The sequence below is a fragment of the Mycteria americana genome, chromosome 2, assembly GCF_035582795.1.
Source record: "Mycteria americana isolate JAX WOST 10 ecotype Jacksonville Zoo and Gardens chromosome 2, USCA_MyAme_1.0, whole genome shotgun sequence".
NCBI classification, from domain to species: Eukaryota; Metazoa; Chordata; class Aves; order Ciconiiformes; family Ciconiidae; genus Mycteria; species Mycteria americana.
This window is the reverse complement of record NC_134366.1, coordinates 140,700,305-140,724,811: the sequence shown is the minus strand read 5'-3', so window position 1 is coordinate 140,724,811 and position 24,507 is coordinate 140,700,305. Positions and strand designations below refer to the sequence as shown.

Genomic DNA, 24,507 nt, shown 5'->3' with positions numbered 1-24,507 from the left:
CCACAACCTTAGCTGCAGCAAAGAAATAATCTTCATGGCTGAGCAGATGGGATGCAGTGAAGCTCTTTGCACGAAGCATAGTGCAGGAGACAGTATCAGCAATGAGGAGCTTGGGGTGCTTGGATATTTTTGCTCTTTGCACAGTCATTCCTGAATCCAGAAAAGGTTGGTATACGAGCTAGAGAGCCAACTCCACTCTCCCCAAGAATGGGTTTGTGTGTACGAGATTATCTCAGAGAGGAATCTGCACAATTAATTAAGGGCAAGAGGTCATAGCTTAAGGCTCATCATGAGGTAATCACCTTATTTATTTTTATGTTAGAGTTTAAATCTGTCCCATTGGTGCTTTCCAGGGTTTTTATTTACTACTGTTTATGGTGAAGTAAGCCCCATCATACTGCACTTTCCTTGAAGCAGCTTCACTTATGACTCTGCTCTGGAGTCCTCTAAGGCAATGATATAACGTCAGCTTTCATCGGTCACTGCCCTTCCATGTCAATCATAATGACAGGTCTAATGACAGATACTCCAGAGAGTCAGCATTTCATGACATATATGAGAGGGACGGAAGGGAATGAAGTAATAGAGACGTTAGAACTGAGCTAATCACAATTTTTGGCAGTTTTCATTGAAAACAAGTAATTAGAGGATTAAAACAAATTTTGTTTCAATTGAAATTTTTCAGTTTTCCTTTCTCTAATCAAAAATTAAAAAGTATTCTAACTAGCATTAACAAGCTAGACAATTGTTGTTTACTAGTGTATCAAAGAAATAAAAAAAATCTTTAAAATGTACTAAGAAAGTCATTATTTAGCCTAATGAGATACATTGTTTTAATTAGCATGGTAAATTTTTATACAAAAATATCTTTGCATCATTTATTCAGTTATCAACTGTTCTCTAAAAATAGCTTTAGCAATCTAATCTTTATAACACTGGAGAAAGAATATGATTTTTAATCTTGACTAATTCATATTTCAGTACCTTTGTAAAATGTCTGTGATACTGTCTCATGGGACCTGTCTCATAAATCAGAATTTAAATTCAAGCATAAAACAACAGGTATCTTTTTATCAAAAATATGCTATAAAAATTCACAGCATACATTTCATAAACTCATTAATTTTGATTTAAGTTTAATCACTAAAATGTTGATTAAAAGTAGTGAATAAAAAGTTTTATGATAAAAATAAACAGAAATCTATCAGTAAATAGTTGCTGCTGTGTAAGGATTGAATTCACCCAATTATACTGCCTAACCCAAACGCATGGTAGGCTGATCAATCAACAGATAACCTCAACTTCAAAATGTTATGAGATATCTGGAGTGAATCAGACGTCAAAAAACCTGCATACATATTTTGGGTTTGCAGCAAATGATGCCACATGTCTTGCTTGTCTCCCTGATGTATGTACGACACAGTAAGTCACTCCAGAACAGTCAGCTGTTCAGGAAAGTCTCTGTGCATGCCATAGAAGAAAGGACTCATTCATTTCTTTCTCAGCCTTTAACACCTAAATCCCTTATTTCTAAAGCCATATACAAAAACTACTTGGCATGGATATTGTGCACATATAGCTAGTATAGTTTATTGTCAGAAAACGCTGCCTATTATCCTGCCAGCCAATGTTTAGTTTGATCCAGGGTTTCTTTGGATGAGAAGGAGGTCATGAAGAAATATCGACCTACAGTACAACTTAAGATTGCTTCTTCTTCATCAAGACTATGTTTGAGTTCAAATGTGTTCAAACATACAATGAGTATTGTTGTTAATGGAGCCAGTTATTTCAAAGCTACTTCAGGTATCCCAGTGCCAAATTGCAGTCCACAGTATGGAGGTACACCAAGTAGATTACCAAGATATAGCTTAATTTATTCTTCATTTTAATTATTTAAGTATTGTTTTGGGGTGTGATGGAGTAAATCTCAAAACCATTACATATTTAGATGTAAAAAATCTGTGAAGTGTAAATCACATATAGGAAACAATCTCTTTAACTGCAGTATTCATCATCCAACTGCCTCATTTTCTCATCAAAGCCACTGCTTCCTGAAGTGTCTGTAACAGAAATTAGAATTAAAATAAAACCTCTCCTAAATTATATCAAATCTATGAAATATTCTGGAAGAAATGACCCAATGTCCCAGTTCCAAAGAATTTCCTAGAGATCCAAGTCACTTTCTTGATTGCCAGAGACTTTCAAAAGAAAATTAAAAGGGGATAAAACACCAATAACCTCCTCAAGTCAGTAAAAAAAGGTAGAAGGGATTAGAAGTTAGTTACTTGGGTCTCCAACCCCTACCAAGACAGAAGCAATACAACACAACTCCAAATCATAATGTAGAAATGAAAGTTTTTCTCAATCTCCAGGATCGCTCTAATGATTTTTAATAAAAAAAGGGGAAACTGATATCCTAATTTCTGATGCAATTCTTGAGAAGATTTTATCTTAAATTTATATCTGACTACTCCAGTGATGCAAAAATTTTACACAGTTGTTAACAACATTATGAACAGGTATGGAATTTCTCAAAACAAATTAAAAACTTTTAAAAGAATTCTGACAGACTGGAATCCCGTATCACAGCTAACACAGAGTAAATTAGCTTAAAGGTATTTTTAAAGGTCATTTCTACAGTTACATGTTGTTGGAACTTAAACAATCCACAAGGTTTCTACTGCTTTGCCAACATGCCTAATCATTGCGTCAGAGACTGGATCAAGAACAGGAAGAAGCTGCTTTACATCAGCGATGCCACCTTCAGTTTTGTCCTTCTCTTCCAGCAGTTACAATAGGAGATCCAAATTTCCTTCCTAAATTAATTATTCTGATTGAAGTTACATGAAGAAAAACTGAGCGTGTTAATTATAAGGACTAGAAGACTGTTAATTTTAAATTATTTTCATACCAGTCCAGCCAAGTTAGTTCTAAATATAATGCATTTTATCATATTTGTTCTGTGTTTGCTCACATAGCAGGCTAAAGGAAACAAACACATAAAATAAACTATGTAACTATATAAAACCTACCTCCTTATGGGAATAGGAGTTTTATTCTTGTGCTCTTAGTAGCATTCCCTTGTTTCACTTACATGATGGCAAGCTTTTGGCTTCAAACAATGAAAGCATGTCCATATACAAAGAAACATATACACATATGTTTTCATGTTTCATTTCATAAAATTCAAAAGGCTTTTGTTCTCCTAGTGTTCCTTTCCTCCTTAAAGCAGTGAAGAAAAAAGATAAAGGCAGGAAAGCAAATGTATAATGAAAGGTTTCCAAAAACACATAGAAAGGTCCATTCAGAGCAACTTACACAATGAAGAACTTCAAACAAATATAGAACTAATTAGTGGATCTTTAAAATGCCAAGGTGCTTGGCATTTTCAAAAAAGCCAGAATGAAAATGGAAGAATATCAAGAGTCACAGCAACATAGGTATTTTACATCCTACCAGAAGTAGGCATTTTTCATGCTTTAACCACAATGTCATTAGTGATATTAAAATTTGGCTACTGAAATATATACTGAGCTGACATAGTTCTGATGCTTTAAACTTAATTCAAAAAGTTCTTCCACAACATTCACCATCATCAGCTGGTATTTTACAGATTTAAACTAAGGACACTTCTAAAACAACTTAATTCTTTGTCCTGGTTTTGGCTGGGATAGTTAATTTTCTTCCTAGTAGCTGGTATAGTGCTGTGTTTTGGATTTAGCATGAGAATATGATAACACACTGATGTTTTAGTTGTTGCTAAGAAGGTTTTATACTAAGTCAGGGACTTTTCAGCTTCCCATACTCTGCCTGCAAGGAGGTGCACAAGAAGCTGGGAGGGAGCACAGCCAGGACAGCTGACCCACACTGGCCAAAGGGCTATTCCATACCATATGGTGTCATGCTCAGTATTTAAACCGGGGGAAGTTGGCCAGGGTGCAGTGATTACTGCTTGGGGACTGGCTGGGCATCAGTCAGCAGGTGGTGAGCAATTGCATTGTGCATCACTTACTTTGTATATTCTTTTACCATTATTATTATCATCATTATCATTATTATTACTATTTTATTTTATTTCAGTTATTAACCTGTTCTTATCTCAACCCATGAGTTGTGGGTTTTTTCACTTTTACTCTTCCGATTCTCTCCCCCATCCCACCGGGAAGGGAGTGAGCGAGCAGCTGTGTGGTGCTCAGTTGCGGGCTAGGATTAAACCAGGACACTCTTTGAAACAATTGTTACAGAAAAAGTTTAAAAGAAATCTCTGCATAGCTATAGGCAAGGATCCTTTTGCTTGATGAAGGATAAATAAACCCTTCAAACACAATTACTTAAAAAAACAGGCGGTTGTTTTGTTTCATAAAAAGGGTGACCATGTCTTTTGAAATGTAGGTGTGTGTGGCACCTGATTCCTCATCCACTAGTTCCATCATTCATGCGCTGACATGACCAGGTTTCAATGAATTTGCACTATCAGATTTCTTTGGTAAATACAGGGTATCGATGGGAGCACAAGAAGATGGAAATGCAACTAGAAAGCTGATTCCCAGGTCTGACAAGCATTTTGACTGGCAATTGTTTGTTACTATGTGCAAGATAATTCAACCTGTTTATCAAGAAAAAGTATTGCTCACATTGGCGGAAAACTATATATGGTCTACCTTTTGGATAAAGGATCATCATGAGGGTTGGCTTTCTACATTGAGATGGAGAGACAGGTAGACACTGAACATATCACCAACTGCTCAGCAACACAAACCTACTTGAAGCTATTCCCTTTGTTTCACAACTCTGTTAGAGTAGCAACAAATGTATAAGGAGTTGCTAGCGTGTCTTAAATTGAAAAATGTCCTTCTACTTTCCAAATACTTCTTGCATTTTTTACTTCCAAGAGAAGATCACTCAGTGATGGTAATTATAAAGACCAAAAGATGTTACCTAGCAATGGGAAGACACAGTGCTACTACAGAGATTGGGGGAAACTAAAGAGGTTTTTTGCCCTTTCATCCATCAGTAGTTGCAACGTCAAAGTGGTTGTAGCTACCAAGTTATGTACCTCTCTTTCCCTCCCTTTCATGTAGATCAAGTTCACATCTGTACCCAGCTTGAGAAATGCACATTGTACTTTTCTGCTTCGGACATAAGAGGGGCAAGACAAGTGCAAATCAATACATACTCAAGTCTAAGAAAATGGTACCATTTTTGTGCTCCACAGTCTCTTCAGTGCTGTAGTTTCTTCCCTGATACTACTGAATGCAGGGTTATCATGACAAATACAGCTTTCTGGCTCATAAACTACATTTTCCCAGTGGAAAATTTTCAAGATGGCCTTTGGTTCACTGCTTTCTAACCTTCTGCATACATAAATAATTGTACACCAAAATTCCAGGAAATAATGAGTGATCACCCTTTGAAATGTGGAATTTAAGTCTGTGAAAACTTGATCCCATTATCTTACTTCTTTACTATATTATACTTAGGCATTGAATCCTTCCTAATTTCAGCTTTCACAGGTAACTATTTATATCCAACAAATTAACTTCTTTTCAGCTGCAGTCCTGCAGACTTTGACTTTATCAACTTTTAGAAGTCACATACAAGGTTTTTACAAGTCATGTACCAGTTTTATAAGTTTATGGACCTGGCTTCAACTAGAAAGACATTAATCTTTTATATTCCAGTCTGTATCTGATGTTTCATCTCTTTGAAATTTTTCTTAGATTTTGGTCCACATCTGCTTTACGGATGGACTACATAATTAAAAAAATACTGGTTTAATTAATCTACAGATGATGGTGTCACCACAAGTCTACATTTGCTCTGTAAGCATACAGGTATACCTTTCTTCTGATTCACACAACTAATTTAGACATCTGGTACATTAAACAGTGCTAACAGCCAAAGGGGCTTGGGTACTGTTATGCTGATAGCTGACAGCTGGAGCATTGAGTACACACATATTCCTGAAGACTGCAGCAACAAGCAACTTTAGACATCTAGGTCATCAAAGGCAAAGGATGATGTTCCTCCTTCCTCCATTATTGCCTACTGGTCTAGTTCCAAGTGGTGGACAGATTCATTAATCAAGACCTTCCTCTACAGAAACAAATCATTTTTTTATTATTATTATGATTTTTTTTTTCTTTTGTGACATTCACAAGAGCATGTCTGTGCTTTGCTGAATAAAATGAAAAACTGAAATATTTGCAGAGATTGCTGAGTGGTAGGGTAGTGATGCTGATGGTAATTTTAGAGATGCTCATTGTGCTTCAGTTTTTGATATAAAAATTTCCAAATTCAGAAGGAGAGAACCAAAAAACAACAAAACAGGCACAGGTAATACTAAGTTTGCTGATAGTCAAGACCAACATCCTGCAAGGCAGACTTCCTCAAGCAAGTGTTATCCAATACTTAATCAAGGTATTCTCTTAGCTTTTAACCTTGCCAGATGTACTCTTCCTAAAACCTGTAGGTCATGCAGACATGACCAAGTTCTCAAGTAATACCCCTCTCTATGACAAACAGTCTTTTCTTCTAATGAAACATGTACATTCAGAACAGAAGACCCAGATGCTGGAAACCAGCTTCTTAGCCATCCAAGAGGACGTATCTTCTTCTGTAACCATCCAAAAGGACATATCTTTCTCTTTAGAAAGCTACCACCATAACCACTTCCCTTTAACTCCTGTATCCTCCTGTGTGACAGAAATGGTCTACATTAACTTTTTAGGTACCATTGCTGTGAAGCATGTTCCTCCCACGGTGTAATTCATCCACACACAAAAACCCTTAGTTCAAGGCTCACTGCCGCTCTAGACTTGATTTCATCATCTACTCTGAATAGTCTGCCGCTGACAAGATGGCATGGTCTATAGCTCAGGTGTTTCTGCTATCCAAAACAGTATAGCCACACAGTAAAACTGCTATTTCAAACTTATATTTGAGCCACTATGTACAGCAGGAGCATTGGTTAAACTTCCAGCCCCTGCAAGCATCTATTTTACAGCAAGAGAAGGAAACATTTAGCTCTACATACTTCAGCCTTACAGTCTCAGTAGGGTTATATACTTTATCTAGTGTCTTCCTGTTTCATCCTGTTTATGCTATTTCTGCTGCATTTCTTAGAGTTCACACAGACCTACTATCTCAAACATTCCCTTTCATGAAGCCAGCGGTCAGGAAAAGATGGTGATCTTTTAGACTGGGTTGCGATACCACCATGACTGAACTCCAAGTGGATTAGTTTGGGGTTTTTTAAATTTAGGTCAGAAATGTGCTTTTGAAATGAAAAGTCCTGATCACTCCCACTCGCTACGCATCACAGAGCACTCTTGGAGTACAAACTGGATCGTTTCCAGATAAAATGCCAGGAGTTGTGGTCCAGGAGTGCATCTAACACTTTGCAGTTGTTCATGGGTATTCAGTCCACACAGATTAGACATAGTTCAAAATAAAAACCCTGAAATGCAACCAGCATGAATGTCAGGTCCGCAGCACCAATTCTTTTGCTCTACAAATCTGCTCCTGTTGCACCACAACACTTGCCAACACAGTCATTGCCTTCATCAGTATCTTGTTAAAACCTAGTGCACCATCAAAGACATTTCACAAAGAAATGGCACTATCAGCATTTCACAAATGTTCCATATATGCTAGACTGGCTGAGGCTAAAACCCAGGTTGCAGATTAAACTGAATGGTAGTAGCAGTTCCTGACTCCAGCTGCCAACTCTTCTTCTACCACAGAAGGTTACAAGTTTTGCAGCAGGGATGTTGCATGCAATATGGATCTTCTGAATGCTTCTGGTTTACAACATGTCACATTAAAATACACCACAACTAACACCAGTTTAACTTTACAGACTGGACTACAAATTGTGGTATTTAACCTCTGTCAACATGGGGTTCAAGTAGCGTGTAGACTGAAACCAATGTTCTGCTTATAGAGGAGCTGATGTTTCAGTGAGGATACCGCAGCTTAAATTATAGCTCAACAGCCAAACTAATCACATGGGGTGGGATTAACCTTCCCAGAATTTAAACAGCCTCAAAGCAGATACCTACATCTGAGCTAATTATCTAAATTACCTTTGCAGTTACACAGACAAATAAGCATCTATAGAGGGAGATAATTTTAGCAACCCACCTTTAATTGAGATAAACTGTGTGTTGGAAATTCTCATTTTTCTCTACTAATTATAAAGGAGACTGGCTCAAATGCAGACATCTACACCACAGACATCAAAAGCTTGGTGAGATGAATCCCACCATTTGTGTTGTGTGAGTGTTAAATCAAAAGAGTACATTCTCACCCAAGGCAGACCAGCATAAGTGAGTCCACCAATTATACCAACTGGTATTGCAACAGAACTGGCAAGCCCAGTAGCTCAAAAAATGTTTTCCAGTAAAATACAAAAAAATACGGTGATAACATTTTAATTGGAGAGATTTTCATATACGTAGGAAGGCAGAAAAAACTCATATGGAATGGGACTATATGGAAAGAAAAAAGAGCTAAAATTTAAGCTCAGTAAAGACGGAAAGGTAAGTACAGTGGGCACCACTGAAAGTAAACATTTACCATGGCATAGTATAAATACTTCATTGCTGTATACATTCTAAATATAGGGAGAGAGTGGTAAAGTAAACACCACAGTACAGTATGGGTATTTATTTACTTTTTAATAGAATCCACTGTATTCTTTAAGACTAATGACACTGAGAAGGAAAAAAAGTAAAGATGAAACATAGAATGAGAAATGCCATGAGCAAATAAGCCAGAAATACACTTAAGAACTGGAAATCAGCTGCATGGCACCAGCACAGAATGACAGAAAGGTACAGCTGAAAATGACTTCAAGAGACTGGTCTTGACTGTAGTCTACCTAGCCTCTTCCACTGAGCGAGAATCATATGTGTATTATCCACATTTTTAAAAATAAAACTAATAACAGTAGTTTCAGAATAATATTTACTGTAATTCTCTTCTGGAGTTTTATGACTGTAAGGGTAAAGAGGATTTCCTTGGTATGCAACCTAAACGTCCTGCCCTGCAATGCTAGCTGATGTTATATTGCCAAGAAAAAAGAAATCACTCTCTTTCCTGTAACAACCTTTATTTATTTTCCAGATTAAACAAATTCAGCTGCTTCATTCCTTCAATCTTCCTCATAAATCACATATTCTGTGTTTATAATCAGTCCCATTAATCTCTTTCATTCTCTCTAGAATGGCTAGACCATTCTTAAAAAATGACCAAAACTGGACATGGCATTTCAGACAAGGTCTCACCAGTTTCACACAAATAAGTCTCCTTTCAAAGACAGCTGCCTCATATTATTTTTTAACTCAGTGCAACTCCTGCATCTTTTTATTGCACTGTTACCTCTACATTTTATTCCTTGTATTTTACCTGTTTGATTTCTTTCTTACTCCATACCTTGCAGTTAAAATTCATCATATTGATTCCGGGCCATTACTTCCACTTGTCAAGTTCTTCTAATTTTGATTGTGTTCTCTAAAACAACCCGAACCTGTAACCATTTCTTTGCTCACACAAGTCATAACCTAAGTGCTTAACCAAAAAGGGACAGGCTCCAACAGCATCAACGCCTTCAACCTTCTGCCAGTTAACAGGGAGCTTCCGTCAATTTTCACTCGCAAAAATGTCGGGGTGGAGCGTGTCAAAAAGTTTCCAGAGTCAAAAATATGACACCTACTACTTCCCTCTGATACACTACGCTGGTTAATTAGTGGGTCAAAAAAAAAGTAAAGTAGATTGGTTTGACAGGATCTCTTCTTGATGAGACATTGGCAGTTTTCATCAGCTTGGCTTTCAGTTATGCTTAGGTGAGGCATTTTCATCTGTACCAAGGCTGCTGAAGGAAGACCATGCAAACTAATGATAATTAGCACACCTGAAAAGTCAATAACTTGCACATGACTCAGATGCTTACCTTCAGTCATTCGAGTTGGAAAAAAATGTGGCCTCTGTCCTAGCCCAAGGTCCCTTACAGCATACAGCAGAGTGACCACAAAAACTCAGGAGTACTGAAACACCAGACAACTCCCTTTGAAAATACAAAGCCAGCCATACAACTAGTACTGATATATCCTTTAAGCACAAAGAAAGGGGATAGCTAAAATTGTTAAACTTTCCACTACCAAGGAAGTTAGGCATCCAGTTTCTGTTGGAGGACTACTGCCTGTCTAGAAATGAAATGGTAAGGACCTTACATGCTACCATGTGGTAGACTGGAGTTTATAGAGCCTTAAACTGGGCAGAGGTCCCTGAACAGACCTTGAAGTTTCACCTACTCTTTTGGAAAAGAGTAAAAAGCAGGAAAACTGTGGCTTTTGCCTGGAAACAGGAAAGCAGTATGAGGCCAAAAATATTGTTCCTGAACACTGAATAAATTGCACCAATATTTAGAAGTATCTCCCTATTACAGTTTCATGTGTTTGAGCTTTTTGTGTTCAAAAAGTAAAACCAGGAATAGGAACCAGCAGACATGACTAATCACATTTAATTCTCTGTGTACTCTAAGCATGTTAAAAAAACCTTGCTGGAATATTCAGCTTTCCAAGGTGTTCTGAAACAGTACATGTACTTTGCTACTTTTTAAAAGCAGCGCATAAAGACTTTCTATTAGAACATGACTAAAAATCATCTATTCACTTCTATATTCCGACACGAATGGAAAAGAAGCAACAGTGTGAAAGCTGATCTTGATTTCTGCATTTTGTCCCTTGTCAAAGTATGAATTACACACATTCATTACAAACAGTATTCATAAATATTTATAGCTAATGACAAATTGACCAGAGCACTGGTCCTTACCTCAAATCCTAGTCATGATTACCACGATAAACTAGCTATGATTGCTTTCATACAGCAGGTTTAGAGATGCTACAGAATTTCCTGGACTTTGAACAGGAATTAGCTGCAGTATCTCAAATATGTGTCGGGGGAATGTTTGCTTTTAAAAGATGACCAGTGTGATTTGACATAAGTGAATTGAACTTACTTCCAGAGAGCACCCATTGATCATATGTGACTTGGCACTACTGTTAGAAATATGTTTAAATAAAAGCTAAAAAAAGAGAGTTGGAAAATGTATTAAAGGAGTACCTGAGCATTTGAAGACCCAACAGGGAATTCAGGACAAATGTATTTTGATATGTATCAGGCAGCCAAATTCTGGATTTCGTGAGTGAAATAGACTCAGTTTAAGAAACTGTTATCTTCCTTCATAACAAAGTAAAAATTGTCCTTCTCTATATGGACAGAAGATAGTCTTCCTAATGAATCACGCTTTTCTAACTATGATAGTCACTCCACTTATGCCAAATCTAAAGTTGAGGACTATATTTATAGATAACAGGATAAATTCATATCTAGCATGTCAATGAAATTATCTTAAGAAATAAGTATTTTTTCTCAATTTAAAAAATCTTAAGTTAAAGAAGATTCCCAGGCAGATATCATGAAGACGACAGGCTACATGGAGTTACTTTTATAAATCTCACTGATTCTTTCAGTGTTCAGTTCATATTTTGTATTTAAGCTCTGATTCTGCTACTACTGATTAATTTTTAACAATCTTTTTGATATGGGGGATGAAGAAGTTCTCTGACAGCAAAAATAAAAGATGAACAGCATCTGTCCTGTATTGTTAATTATTTTATTTTGGGAAGCTCCCTTAAACATCGAGACAGTGAGCCTTTCTGCTACTTCCCACTTTCAGTTTCTTTACTTGGAGTTGCTTAGTTGTTGTTGGCATTACATCAATAAAAGTCATACCGTGGACTTATCCACTTGCTTTCTTGGCCACTTCACATTGCACAATCTTTTGCTAAAACTGCCAGAGAGAATAAGAGGATAAGTCAACGTCACAGTGTTCTTTGATGTAGTGTCAGTAGCCTTTGAGCACAGGCAAAGGAGCTGAAGCACTTCCACCAACCTTTGAAGTGGAGCAGAAAAGTGGAAAACCAGAGGGAAAGCAGGCGGATTCACTCTGAAAAGAGCTGCTCTGTTCTTGGCACCCAAAGTGCTCTCCAGCCACTTAAGGGATTCCACAAACCAAAGTCCTCTGCTCGAAAGGAATGGGAATTGTTTTTAACCAAGCATCCCTGAAGAGTTTTGGCAAAACGGACAAGATACACTAAACAGAAACGTGAAAAAGTTTTGTCACAAAGGTCTAGGAAATTTAACAGGGATCTTCTATTCAGCACAGAAAAATTCACCAAAATGTGTAAGCCCCCTACAAGGCCTTCCTTTATGTTTCCTAATGCTGTTTAAATTTTCCTAAGTATACTACAGACAAAAAATCTCAGCTGGGAGCTGACAGATACACATAGAGAGACAAACTGCTACATCCAGACTTATGCAGATCATAGGATCTAAAGGCATCACAAAATAGCCAAAAATTTATTTCAATCCCTATTCAGTCACTATGATGGTATGAACAACGTTTTACTATTATCTATGCAAGAGCTCTAACTGCTAGTGCGTTCATATGATCCAAAGTCCAATGATCCATATTTAAATACAGCAGGAATTTGCCTGAGGAAAAATTAAGAAAAATCAAAATGAGAAATATTTACAGTTGTTCTTAATTTTCTTCTTCTGAAGTCTTCATGAAGTTACTGAAATGGACAGGCAAGCCTTCAAGACTCCCAAAATATAAGGCCCCACAGAAGTCACAAGTCAGTCATGGTTTTGAAAGGAATTATATGGTATCAGCACTTTCAACACATCACTATCAAGGTTTTCAAACTAAGACCTTCAGAGGTATTATACCAACACAAAGTAAGAATAAATATATTTCTTTTTTCCCCCCCTGTGAACAAAATATGGATCCAATACTACTGCCAGATACACATCCATAATTGTCCCTAAGAACTATGCAGCTATACCAAATAAATTATTCTAATCTGAACTTTTTAAAAAGTACCTCTAGAAGATTGTATTTTCTTCACAAGGTTTGCAAAATAAAACTTTACAGAAGCAAGACACAGGCTTTGCAATGACATCCCTAGCATTTATCGGCAGGATCTGGCCAAAAGAAGACTAAAAATAATTAAAGAAGTAAAGACTTCCTTGCCCTAGAGGACACTGATGTTCTCCAGTTACAGTAATCACAAAATGCAGTGTGTGGCTAGGTGCCAAGAAATACCAGGTTGAAATGCATTGCTATCTGTCAAGCCAGGAACCTAAACACTTTTCAGTACAGCAAAGGCACATGCATGCAATGAGGATCTCACATGAGCTATTTGACTTATTCATTTGTTTGGGAAAATATGTATGAAATCAAGGAATGAATAGTAAAAGAATGGTTTAAAATAGAATGCATTATAAATTCATTAAACAAAATTGGTTTTGTAAATTTTATTCTTGGTGGGTCCTTTTATTTTGCAGAGTACAACTGTTTGGAATATAAAGGAACTAACGACTTCCACTATCCAAATAATAATGACTATTTTTAAAGTGTTGACCGTAATACCCATGAAAAAAATCTCAGCTTTCATTAATACGTTCAGATTTCTTAAGGTGCAATGTTGCCAATCAAATTATCGGGGAAAAAAAAGTTTTTGCAAATTCAGTCCATGATACACAAATAACGCTTACAAAAAAAAAGATCAAGAGGTTAGGAAGTTGTAGGGTTATGGTGCCTAAGACAAGTTTTTCAAGTTTTATTAACACTTTACAATCTAGTAAGAATTTATTAATAATGCAATAAAACCCTTTCTAACTAAATAACATAGAATAAGGCCTTCCACATCAATCCAGTCTGAACAACAAACCAATGTACTGGTTTCCTGATTTGGTCACAGTCTCTTGTACGATACTTATTTAAGGGTGGGATCGATGGCAGGAGAGTGCATAAGGTTGTCTAAAGTCAATCTGCCAAATAACAATCTTAACCACAGAAAGAATGTATTGCCTTATATATTCCAAGACTGTTACACACATTGACAAGTATATGACAAAGCACAATGGTTCCCGTTTTTATCTTAAAGGCTTGGTCTTTGCCAAGGGAGGCTGGGCAGGCACAGACAACTCCAGCACAGTAGAGGAATAGGCAGGGACATCAGAGCAGCCGCAGAGCAGCAGAGTCACAGCAGCATACTGCTCTGGTCAGACTGACTACTGCCAGCAGCAGTTGGCTTCAGTTTTCAGTACTAGCTCAGACATCTCTTCCATACAGATGTACCCCAAGTGTGTACAAGGTGTGAAGGCCATGCTGGTGTTAATGGCCCAGGGTGGGAAATGTAGAAAGCATGATATTTTATACAGTGCTCCGATAAGCGTTGTTTGGGTGCTTTGGAAGGGCAGCAGGGAAACGTCATCCCTGTCTGCTCTCTTTCCAGTGCTGTTAAATTCTTGTGCACACCAAAAAGAAAATGTTCCTTACTCCTTTCTTTACTAGGAAACAATTGTGTACAGCATATGGCAGGATAAATATATATACACTATACATCTGCCATACATTTTCATAATAAACTGTTCATCATAACCTCAAGAAAGATTTTCTTCTTTTTTCTATTGAAGTCATAATGTTGTCAATTCAAAAACTCTCTCAGCACTGAAGGAAGAGGTCTAGGAAAGAATGATTTAACATGCAGTCATTAGGTCATATAAGGCCACTGCAGAGGAGTTAAATGAACTTGTTGGACTGCTGTTCCCTACAGAGGAGCTTACGCAGGTTCTCACGCCAGAATCCTTCTATACGGAGAAAGAGAGAGAAGGCGAGTCAGAGGATCCATATCAGACTTAAGAAACATTAGATGAAACTGAAAATATTAACAGCATCAAATTGCCAGGACCAGACAATATCCTTCAAGAATCTGGAAGAACTTGATCATGAAACTTCTGAATTACTATGTGGTACACAACCTCCCTTAAAATGGCCTCATTACCACAGTAACAAAAAACAGCGCGTGGGTGTTAATATTTTAAAAAGCTTCCAGTAGATCCTGAGAAACTGCAGACTGACTTCCATTGGGATGATTTAATAAGACAAGTTAAAAAACATACTAAATATACAGATAATATGAATTCCTCCCAAATATATTAGGCTTTGAAGGTGTCAACAACATGTGGAAAAGGGTTAAGTGCAGGAAAGCTTCCTACAAAGTTCCTAAGTTATTTAAAAATTAATAAATGAATAAAATTAAGCTATCATGAGATCAAGAAAAAAGTGATAAAAGACAGAAAACAGATTTAAGAATACAAAATCATTTTTCAAATTCCCTGCAAGATGTTTCCATGGTCCTCTGCTGTATATCTTCTTCACAATAGCCCAAGAAAAGGGAATGCAAGATGGTATTAACTACTTAAGGTAGTTAAAAACAAGATAGGAAAATAAAAGATAGAGATAGGAGACTCACTAATACCAAGTGATTGGAAGACAAAATGATAAATAGCATTCAGTGTGGACACATGCAAAATAACGAGGACGTTGCTGGAGATTACACCAACTATAACATGGACTGTAGTGTAGTAAATGACCTCTTAGCACATTGGAAAGATCTGGGAGCCATTGTGAATAGCTCTATGAAAATGTTGGCTTTAGTTTAGCCACAGTCAAAAAGTAAAAGAATGTTAGAAATTATTAGAAAGTGAAGAAAAAAATACAACTGTATCAATTTGCAGTATGTCATAACTATCAACAGTTTGGTTTGTTCCCTTTGAATTAAAAGGAAAACAGAACCACAGTAGACAGAGAAGGAAACAAAATAAAATAGCTTTTCAGATAGAACAGTTTTCAAGTAGGAGGAGTAGGACTCTTGAGCTGAAAAAGATGTGACCACTGAGGAAATTATTATTTCTCACAATAAAGAAAAACAAGGAGTCAAATAAAAGAAGAGGTTTAAAGCAAAAAAAGTGCTTTTTCGCACAGTGCATAATTAAATTTAGAGCTCTGCAACTTGATGCTATGGATTCAAAGAATACGAATGGACCCAAAGCATTCAGATTCATAAAAGAAAATTCCATCTAAGATTATTGGAAACAAAAAGTACAACCACAGATTTAGGAAGTCCCTAAGCTGCTGTTTGCTGGAAGCTGGGGGGTTTCATTGCAGACGTTTCTCTGTTCACATGCTCTATTCTTATCCTCTTACCCTAGGAATCCATTACTGCTCACCACCAGAGCCACAGTACTTGGGAAGATGAACTTTTCATCTGGTAAGTTCAGCCAGACAACCATGAGAATGTTCTGTTCATTAGACATATCTACTGTGAACCTTACGGCAGCTAGTAACTTTAGGTCTCTGCACTGTGATAGCCCAGTACCCTTTTTCTTTTTCAAGGCATAAGAGGAGAGTGTACAGCTGCACAGAAAATCAGTAATTCAACCTTTTTGGTTTCCTTTTTTTTTTTTTTTTTTTAAATACAACCAACATCTTATATGCTGGAGATCATCCTCAAAAGCTTTTGACCTCTGCACAACTTAAACCAAAATACGGCATTAGCCCTGTGGTTCTCTCTCTCCCCTTCATCCCTCCCACTCCTTAGCTATGCATTCCCACCTTCTTCTTCAGCACTGGTACTCACCTGATTCAGCCATGCAAAGAGCCAGTTTCATGACTCAGACTGGAAAAAAAATTAAAAAATTAAATTGAAGAAAATAAAACCTGCTTCTTTAATTACTTGGATCAGTCTTATCATCAACTCAGATACGTGCCAGTGGAGGCACAGGACAGAGACACTTCAGCCAGAGCCGCCTGCTAGGTTAGCTTAGTTGTTATACACTATCAGTGCAATGAGAGCATGCAGCCCCCACATACTTTCTCCCAGCTCCTGGCACTCTTGGAGATCTTAAACTTCTCAACTCTATGACAGACTTCTAGAGAGACACATGTGTAGCAGTGAGGCACCTGGACCTTGATCACCTCCATTTGGATTCAGTAAGACATGTAATTTCACTTCCACAAGCAGAGCTAGCTCTATTTACAAGGAAAGGTTTTAGTAGTACAAGAGGCAGCTTACAGTGACATGACTGTGCCCATAGCAGGAGATTTTTTTGCCAGCATGTCTATACTAATAAAGCACCCCAAAAGTAGAGAAAAGTATTTTAGCTGTACTTTCTAGCTCCCTAAACATCAGGCAAATGTTTAGAGGGATTGTTTCCCTACTCTGGAGCACTGGAACTCACCTTTGGTAAGACCGATGTATCACCGTGCAAGGATTTTTTTTTTTAGTGGTATGGGTCTATCTGCTGAAACTTTTTTTTTCATTAAACATCCCCATTTATCCCCATCCTTTATTTTACAAAAAATAGCCACGTACAGTTTTAATTCTATCAATACTTGGGTGTTTGAGCTTTCTGGCATGCACAAAACTGATCCAAGGATCACAGACTGTGATGGTGTGCTTCCCCCGCCCCCGACCTTTATCTCCTGCAACCCTGCTTAGGTGATAATCACCAGTGCTGATTGTAATGGATGCATCTGGTCCCCATTGGCTCAACGTGGATTCAGGAGACAGATAACAACACAATAGCCTATTGTGCAATGCACCCACCAAAGAAACTAAAACCTGTGGTTGGCATGCAAATATGACTATGGGTCAATCATCTTATCCCCCATAAACAGTGAGCAGCCCCAGAGCCCTTTGAGCTCTCCTGCAGGGCAGCGGGCTGCATGCCAGGACCTCCCCTTGAGCAAGGATGCCTCTCAAGGTTACTCCTCGAGGTTGAGAGATTCCTTGCCGCAACAGATCCTCGGTAAGTGACTAACAGCATGCTAAACTTTGGAATCTTAGCTAAGTGATATAAAGGATTGATTGCGCACATATAATCCTTTAGACATAAACCATTGACCAAGTCTGGGACTAGGACTGGATCTAGCCGCACCTAGACTCCTCTCTGAGAAGGAGTTTAGAAAGCAAGGGGATCTTTTTCCGAACCTCATGACTCAACAGGAGGGTCTCCCTAACAGTTTTGTCTGACCCTGTCCTCTATGCAGTAAATAATCAAGTGCACCTCGCCATCGAATCGTGTTAAAACACTGTCGCATTGAACTTTGTTAACTCCCTATTCTGTATCAATAAACTATATTTTTACTTCTCTCTTGTGAGTGAAGTGCACCCTCACTCCATCCGCGACACGGACCCATGGAAAACCAGATCTAAGAGTGCTTATTTCTTTATCCAGAAAAGTGGAACTTGTCCATCCTATTACTAATATGCATCTAGAAAAATAAAGTGACTACTAAGTGTCAAAACAGGCATTTGTTTTAATTATGGACAAAAAGCTAGCGGTAATAGTTATACAACTATATCTGTCAGAAGTTATGAAATGATATAACGGAGTTGGCCTCTGTAATTTATTTCTTGCATATATGCACTATGATAATGACCAGATACTAGTTTTTCCAAAGGAATCTCATTGCACAAAACAAATCATGATTCCTTAATGATTTACTATTTATTGCTCCTTCTTTGCTGTTCACTCTGTGGCTCCACACATTTACAATTTTGTACTCAAACTTCGCTCTTATTAAACAATAAAACAGCCCTGATTCCTTTATGACACTTTGTATAGAAAATATGGACAATCACACAATCACAAAGTGTATCATAAAAATGTATGTGCAAACAATCAGAAATCCTATCATTTCTTCCTTCTGTTCAAGCAGCGGAAGGCTCCCGCTGTCTCCTAACCCATCCTCTCTTGGTTCCCAATATTGACTCCTGCCTGCTTCCTCCAGGTACAATCTCCCTTCCTGCTCACTCCCAAGCTTAGCCTTTTTAAATAGACTCTTAGCAAATTTCTGTGCTCTTCACCTCCCTCCATAAACTCCTGCTCCGAATTTTTCTCTGCCCAGAGAGTCACCATTCTTCCCCAAACCACATATATTCATCAAATGCTCTTTCCCTCCATACCACTGATTTCTCAACACCTTCTTGACCAGACTCAGCCTCTCCCCATGCCCTTCTCATGGGTCCCTGTCCCTGAACATGTATCCATCCCTTTGACCAGACCCTTTACACAGACCCTTTGCATTCACAAATCCCAAACTCTTGCCCATCCCAATCCCTGATTCCCTTGGATATTATGCCAAAATTGAATCCCACTCTTTTGAAAGCTGCTGTCCTGTTCTGAATAACAGGACATAAGAATATCTCCTCGACATTAAAATTGGGTAATCTCTTTTCCATGCTACTTGTACTCTGGGTCAGGGGTCATTGGGGAACACAGGAAAAACAACAACAACAAAACCAAAAACACTTGTTCCAGATGTAGACCTAACACAAAGTTTGGGTCAAATTATGTGCAGTGCAGGAGGAATCTTTGAATAATACAGCTGTAAAAAATCTAACTCCAATGAGTACATCTAAATTCTACTTTCCAAGACATGTAACACAGGCAAATGTAGAATGCATTTAGGAATGGAAAAAGGTGCATAACTAAAAATCAAAGCTACCCTTTTGTAGCGTCACAGGAAAAAGTTTTGTGGTATTTTAACATGGGAAAACAATACAGTCTTCCGTATTCTCATTGCACAAAAAGGCTGGACAGCTTTTTCTTAAGTTTTCCAGAAATAAATCAACCTGAGTTACTGGGAACAAAAAGGTAACCCATATCATAACAAGGTCTGAAAAATTCACAACAGAAAACAAAGTTTAAGGATATGTGCAGACAATTGTAACTGAAAGGGTTAAAGGGTTTCAGATATTATCATCTCTTTGTTTAGAGGTGGAATGTGGTAGCTAATTCTCTGACGGCTCTTAGTAACACTTATATAGGTAAACTGAAGTTAAACTACTTTTATTGATGGTTTAAGCAAGCATGGTTTCTCCAGGACACATATATGCTCAGTTCAATCAGATCTCCAAGCTGAGAGACATCTCTCCAAGCTGGGAAAGATATTTACGTCTTGAAATGTGTTAATATGATCCTCTGTCATAACCTTACAATGGAAAGTGTCAGGAAACCTGTGTAATATTTGGTATAAACAACGCAACCTATAGTAATGCTATTTCTCTGGTGCCTGGACGGATAAATAATACACAGTGTGGACACAGGAAAAAGATTTGAGCTTTTCTAGAGAAATAAGAATACAGAAGAAAAGTTGCCCATTCTTGTCAGACCTCTGGACTTCTTAAAAGCTCTAATGACTTGATTTGATCTAGTTAGCAAGGAGAGACATAGTTAGCCTTGAACCATGGCATAAAATCAAAGTTCAAAAACATGGGAGAGTTAAGTCTACTAATAACAAACCAAACATAGAGGCTTCTTAAGGGAAAAACACAAAGAGAAATTATGTATTACATTATTAATCTGTTAAACATAGGAACATAGAGGACCCCAGTCTAGTAGCACATGCCAACTTAAATAGTTATTGTATCTTGTTCTAGGAGCTTCATTTTGCTTAGAAATTCCATCCAACCTAGAAGCATGGGAGAGAATCCATGTTATTTTGAAACTTCATAGTTCAGTACTCTTCTTAGATGGTAACTTCTTAGGCCACAATCAACTATTTTGAGTAATGCAGTTTTGGAAATTGGCCCCTCACACTGAGGAACTGTGACTTAAATTCAGGAGAGCTGTGAGAGATTAAATCCATTAATATCAGTAGAATATGACACTTGATCCACAAGCAGGCATTTTTATCTCACAGTTCACCCCTGTACAAAAAAAAGACAAGTAACAAGTGCTTTAAATGAGAAAACAAGCAAGCTAAGACTGAAAGTATGATGTTTTATAAAGTGACATTAACTATTCTAAGAACATTTCTTTCTGTATGTCGCTATCAGTTTTTCCTTACCATATATTCCATATTGGAAGCTGGTGGATACACCTGACCCCGTAATTTATTATGAAGATCCAAGATACTTTGCATATCACTGTCTGTGATAGCCCTTTTCCCTCTCTGCTTGGCGATCCACCACTCACCATCTTCATCCATGTACTTTTCCAAAAGTTCCTCTAAGAGCGTGGCATTGGGAAGAACCACTGCAGAAACTGCTTGAGCTATGAATAGCAAGGTAGTTACTCTGAGCCATTCCTGTACTACATACTTCATGATGAATGATCTCAAAATGCACAGGAGTTAGCTCCAAGACAAAGTCTTTCTTCCAGGTCTGTTGGCTGTAAATGCATAAGAAAGAGTAATGTAATTTGGAGGTTGAAGTACCGGCCTGTATGAACTTACTAAGCAACAAAAGTCAAACTGTAGCTTGTACAGAGTTTGCCACTGTTGTTTTAGACGGAGAAACTGGGATACTACTTTTTTTTACTCTAATAAATATACACTGTTGGTTTGGGAAGATAGCTTATCTTCAACCTTACGAACTTCAGTTTGTTCAAGTGGTTTTATATAGTACGCTGGCATGCACATTTCACTGCCTGCGTACATGAAAGCATGCTTTTCATATCTGCCTAAAAGGAGCCAAACATCAGTGAAGATTAGACTGTAGAAGAGGTCTTCCAGGATTGGAATTTAGGACAAAAAAAGTTAAAAGGCTTGCATTCATTGCCAAAATGCGAACTGAAAAACACAATAAAGTTGCTATGAAATATCCCCTCTTGATGGATTTCAAAATATGACTTTGATTAAAGCTTTTGTTTTATGATTTCCAAAAACTTAACAAAACTAAAGGTAACTCGGCCACGAAAATGGGGGTAGATGGGGTTATATTCTATTCACCAAACAAAGGAAAGCACAGATAACTCTCAGAAGTAGTACCACTTCCAAGAACACAACATTCCAGCACCGCCTATTACATGATCGAGAGCTTTAGGTAGGAAAGCCATGGTCACTCCCTCACCCTGGGTGAAAAAGCGTGAATCCCGCCACACCGACCGCGCTGGACCCAGCCGCCGGGAGGGAAACAAAAAGAGGCGAAGGGGGCAGAACCGGTCTCTCCCCAACGCGCCTCCGCCGCCCGCAGCCGGCAGCCCGGCCCCGCTCTCCCTGGGGCAGCCGGCCCCGAGAAGCCGCTCCCCGCCCGGAGCGCCCCGCGGCCGCCGGGGCCTGGATGCCGCCGGCCCCCGTCCTCCCCCCGCCGCGGGGCGGATGCTGCGAGGAGCCGCCGGGCGCCCGCCACCAACGCCCTTACCCCTCCGGCGGCGGCTGCCTCCTCACTCCGCAGCCAGCTTCGCTCCACCGCCCACTTCCTCGCCAGGCCCGCGTCGGGGCCGGGGGGCCAGGCACGGCCTCGCCCCGCTCGCTGCGGCGGGCAGCCGCGGTGGGAGCGGCGCGGCGGGCGCGGACGCGACCAGCAGCGGAGTCGCGGCGAGGGGCTGCCGCCGAGCGCGCCGCCGCCTCCCCCGCCGGCCTCCGGGTCGCCGCCGCCCCGAGGAGCTCCGCGCTTCTCCCCCTGGCTCCCGCCCCGCCGGGCATTTATCGCGGGCGGCGGTGACGTGTGGCGGACACCACTCCCCGGCACCCCGCGGGGCGGGACGCGCCGCGCTCCGGGCACCGCGCCCGCCCCCGGCCCCGGCACCCGCGCCCGCACCGGCGCCCGCACCCGCAACCGCACCGCCCGTCCTCGCCCGGGCGGGCGCGGGAACGGCCGGGGGCGGCGGAGCCCGCACCGGCTCCCCGGGCGGTGCCTCGAGTCCTGCGGGCAGCCAGCGTTGGCCGGGACCTCTGCCTCCTGCCAGAAGCTGGCCTCGGTCCTGCAAAAGCTATCGCCTAGAAACGGTCGAGGGGGGCCCCGTCCCCTGCCGCCTCCATGCGTTGGTGGCTGGCAAGAGGATGCTAAGCCAGCCTGCTCCTGCTGAAACACAGCAAAGCGAAAAAGATGGGGGTTCACACATGAGCTCCGCAAAAGTCCAGAGCGTGTGAATATGGCTGGAGGTATCAGGACGGGAATTTTACTGTGGATTCAGACCAGCCTCATGAAACTTCTCGTTATGAAGTAGAATTCAAAAGCTTGTAACTACTCATTTTTGTTTCCGGAAAGACTAGGCATCAAATATGCACTTCTTCGTTGTATTTTTATCAAAATCTTCGAGCCTGAATTTTTTATGCAAGCTGATCGGGACAATGTTTCATTTATTTAGTATAATTTGGTACATTGAGCTAACGGCAGGATTGACCAGCTTCCAGTCTTCACAGGACTGCTGTACCAGCTTGCAAAGGTTTTCTGTATTTTCGTTTTCAGAAACTGAGAGGCTGAGGTTAAAATTCATCAGAATCCAGCTGGCTTCAGACCAGCTCTATAAATGCTTCCAAATTTCATGGGCCCAAGAGAAACAATGCCGTGCAAGTAACACACTGCTTCTTATTGTACTCTCTCTTTCTCGGTTTTGGTTATAATTTCCCTACAGACTTTGAAACTAACCTGTCTTGCAGGATGCTATAGGTACTCCGTTACTTACACACCGTGATATGCAAAAATTGTTATGCTCTGTATTGGTTGATCTTTATGACTTTTTCTTTGCAATGCTGGGAAGTGGACTTCTGCACTCAAGTATCAGGCACTAAACTTTTTTCCTAGCAAAACTGTGTGAGGTAAAATGCCACTGTGCAGCTGGATACACAGACTAGATGCGAGTTTTTTCAGGGTTTATGCACCAGGATGCCTTAACATCTGACGCTTTTGGTACGGAAGAATGACCCTTACTTATAGTCTGGTCATTCAAAAGAGTTTGAAGAGAGGGGAAGGAAACCAAAAATTAGAAGAACTTGATACAGTCTACACATCAAATCTGGATTTTTGTAATACTCACATCCCATTTAGCTTGCTAGATGGACTTCCATCCTCTTTAGACCTCTGGTGGCCAAGACGTAGATGCTATATCATCGAGGCACAGCTTCACCATCATCACCTAATAAAGACTATGTGTCATACCAAGCCATTTATTCTGTATACAGGCATAGGTTATTTCATTATAAAGCAACAGAAAAGGTTTACTGTTATAGCCATTAATGGTTGCACACAAGAAAATGAAAAATTCTAAAGCAGTGAAGATATTTATGGGGTTCCCATCAGTCATTGGAAAGCACAGTAGCTGCCCATTTCTGTCAGCATTGGACATCTGCTGGGCTTCAAATAGAATATAGATCAAATTTCACCTTCCATCTTTCATTTTGAGTATTCATCATACTTTTTAGAAAGCATTTGATCATATTTGGTCTTTGTCAGATTGAAGACCTTATTATGTTGTAATGCAGGTTTTAGATTCAATAAAATAAATACTAATACAAAAAGAGATAGGCCTCATTGAAATTGATTTTTTTGTTTACCGATTAATTTATCAGCAAGTGAATAAACCCTTTACACTCTGTGACTGTGCCCTTTGTATTGGTTTATGGCTGTATGATTTGTGACCACGTAAAAGTGTTGTGACTTTGACAAATGATATTTTGACCTATCCACTAATTTTGTGTATATAATTAAGCATAATTGCCTCGATCTGTTGCTTAATCAGCTTGGAGGAGATCCTTTCCTCCTTTTTTGTTATTCTGGATTGGTTTAAACCTCTGACACTGAGGATATAACTGCCATCCATAATTTAAAATTGTTATAATAAACAGTTAAGCACCAT

General features: G+C 39.3%; 1 protein-coding gene across 4 annotated transcripts in view; it reads right to left on the bottom strand.

Annotated features, from left to right (window-relative positions):
* The window catches only part of CRISPLD1 (cysteine rich secretory protein LCCL domain containing 1), a 48,374-nt gene extending 26,033 nt beyond the window's left edge, over positions 1-22,341 (bottom strand). The window contains exons 1-2 of one of the 4 annotated variants that reach the window (XM_075494835.1): positions 22,071-22,341; positions 20,777-21,099 (exon numbers count right to left, since the gene is read on the bottom strand). In XM_075494835.1, the coding sequence (XP_075350950.1) occupies positions 20,777-21,034 (258 nt within the window). In that variant the 5' untranslated portion in view covers positions 21,035-21,099; positions 22,071-22,341. Of the gene's footprint in view, positions 1-20,776; positions 21,100-22,070 lie in introns of those variants that run through there. The other 3 variants (XM_075494837.1, XM_075494834.1, XM_075494838.1) reach the window with 3 other exon arrangements.
* Between the last annotated feature and the right edge of the window lie 2,166 nt (positions 22,342-24,507).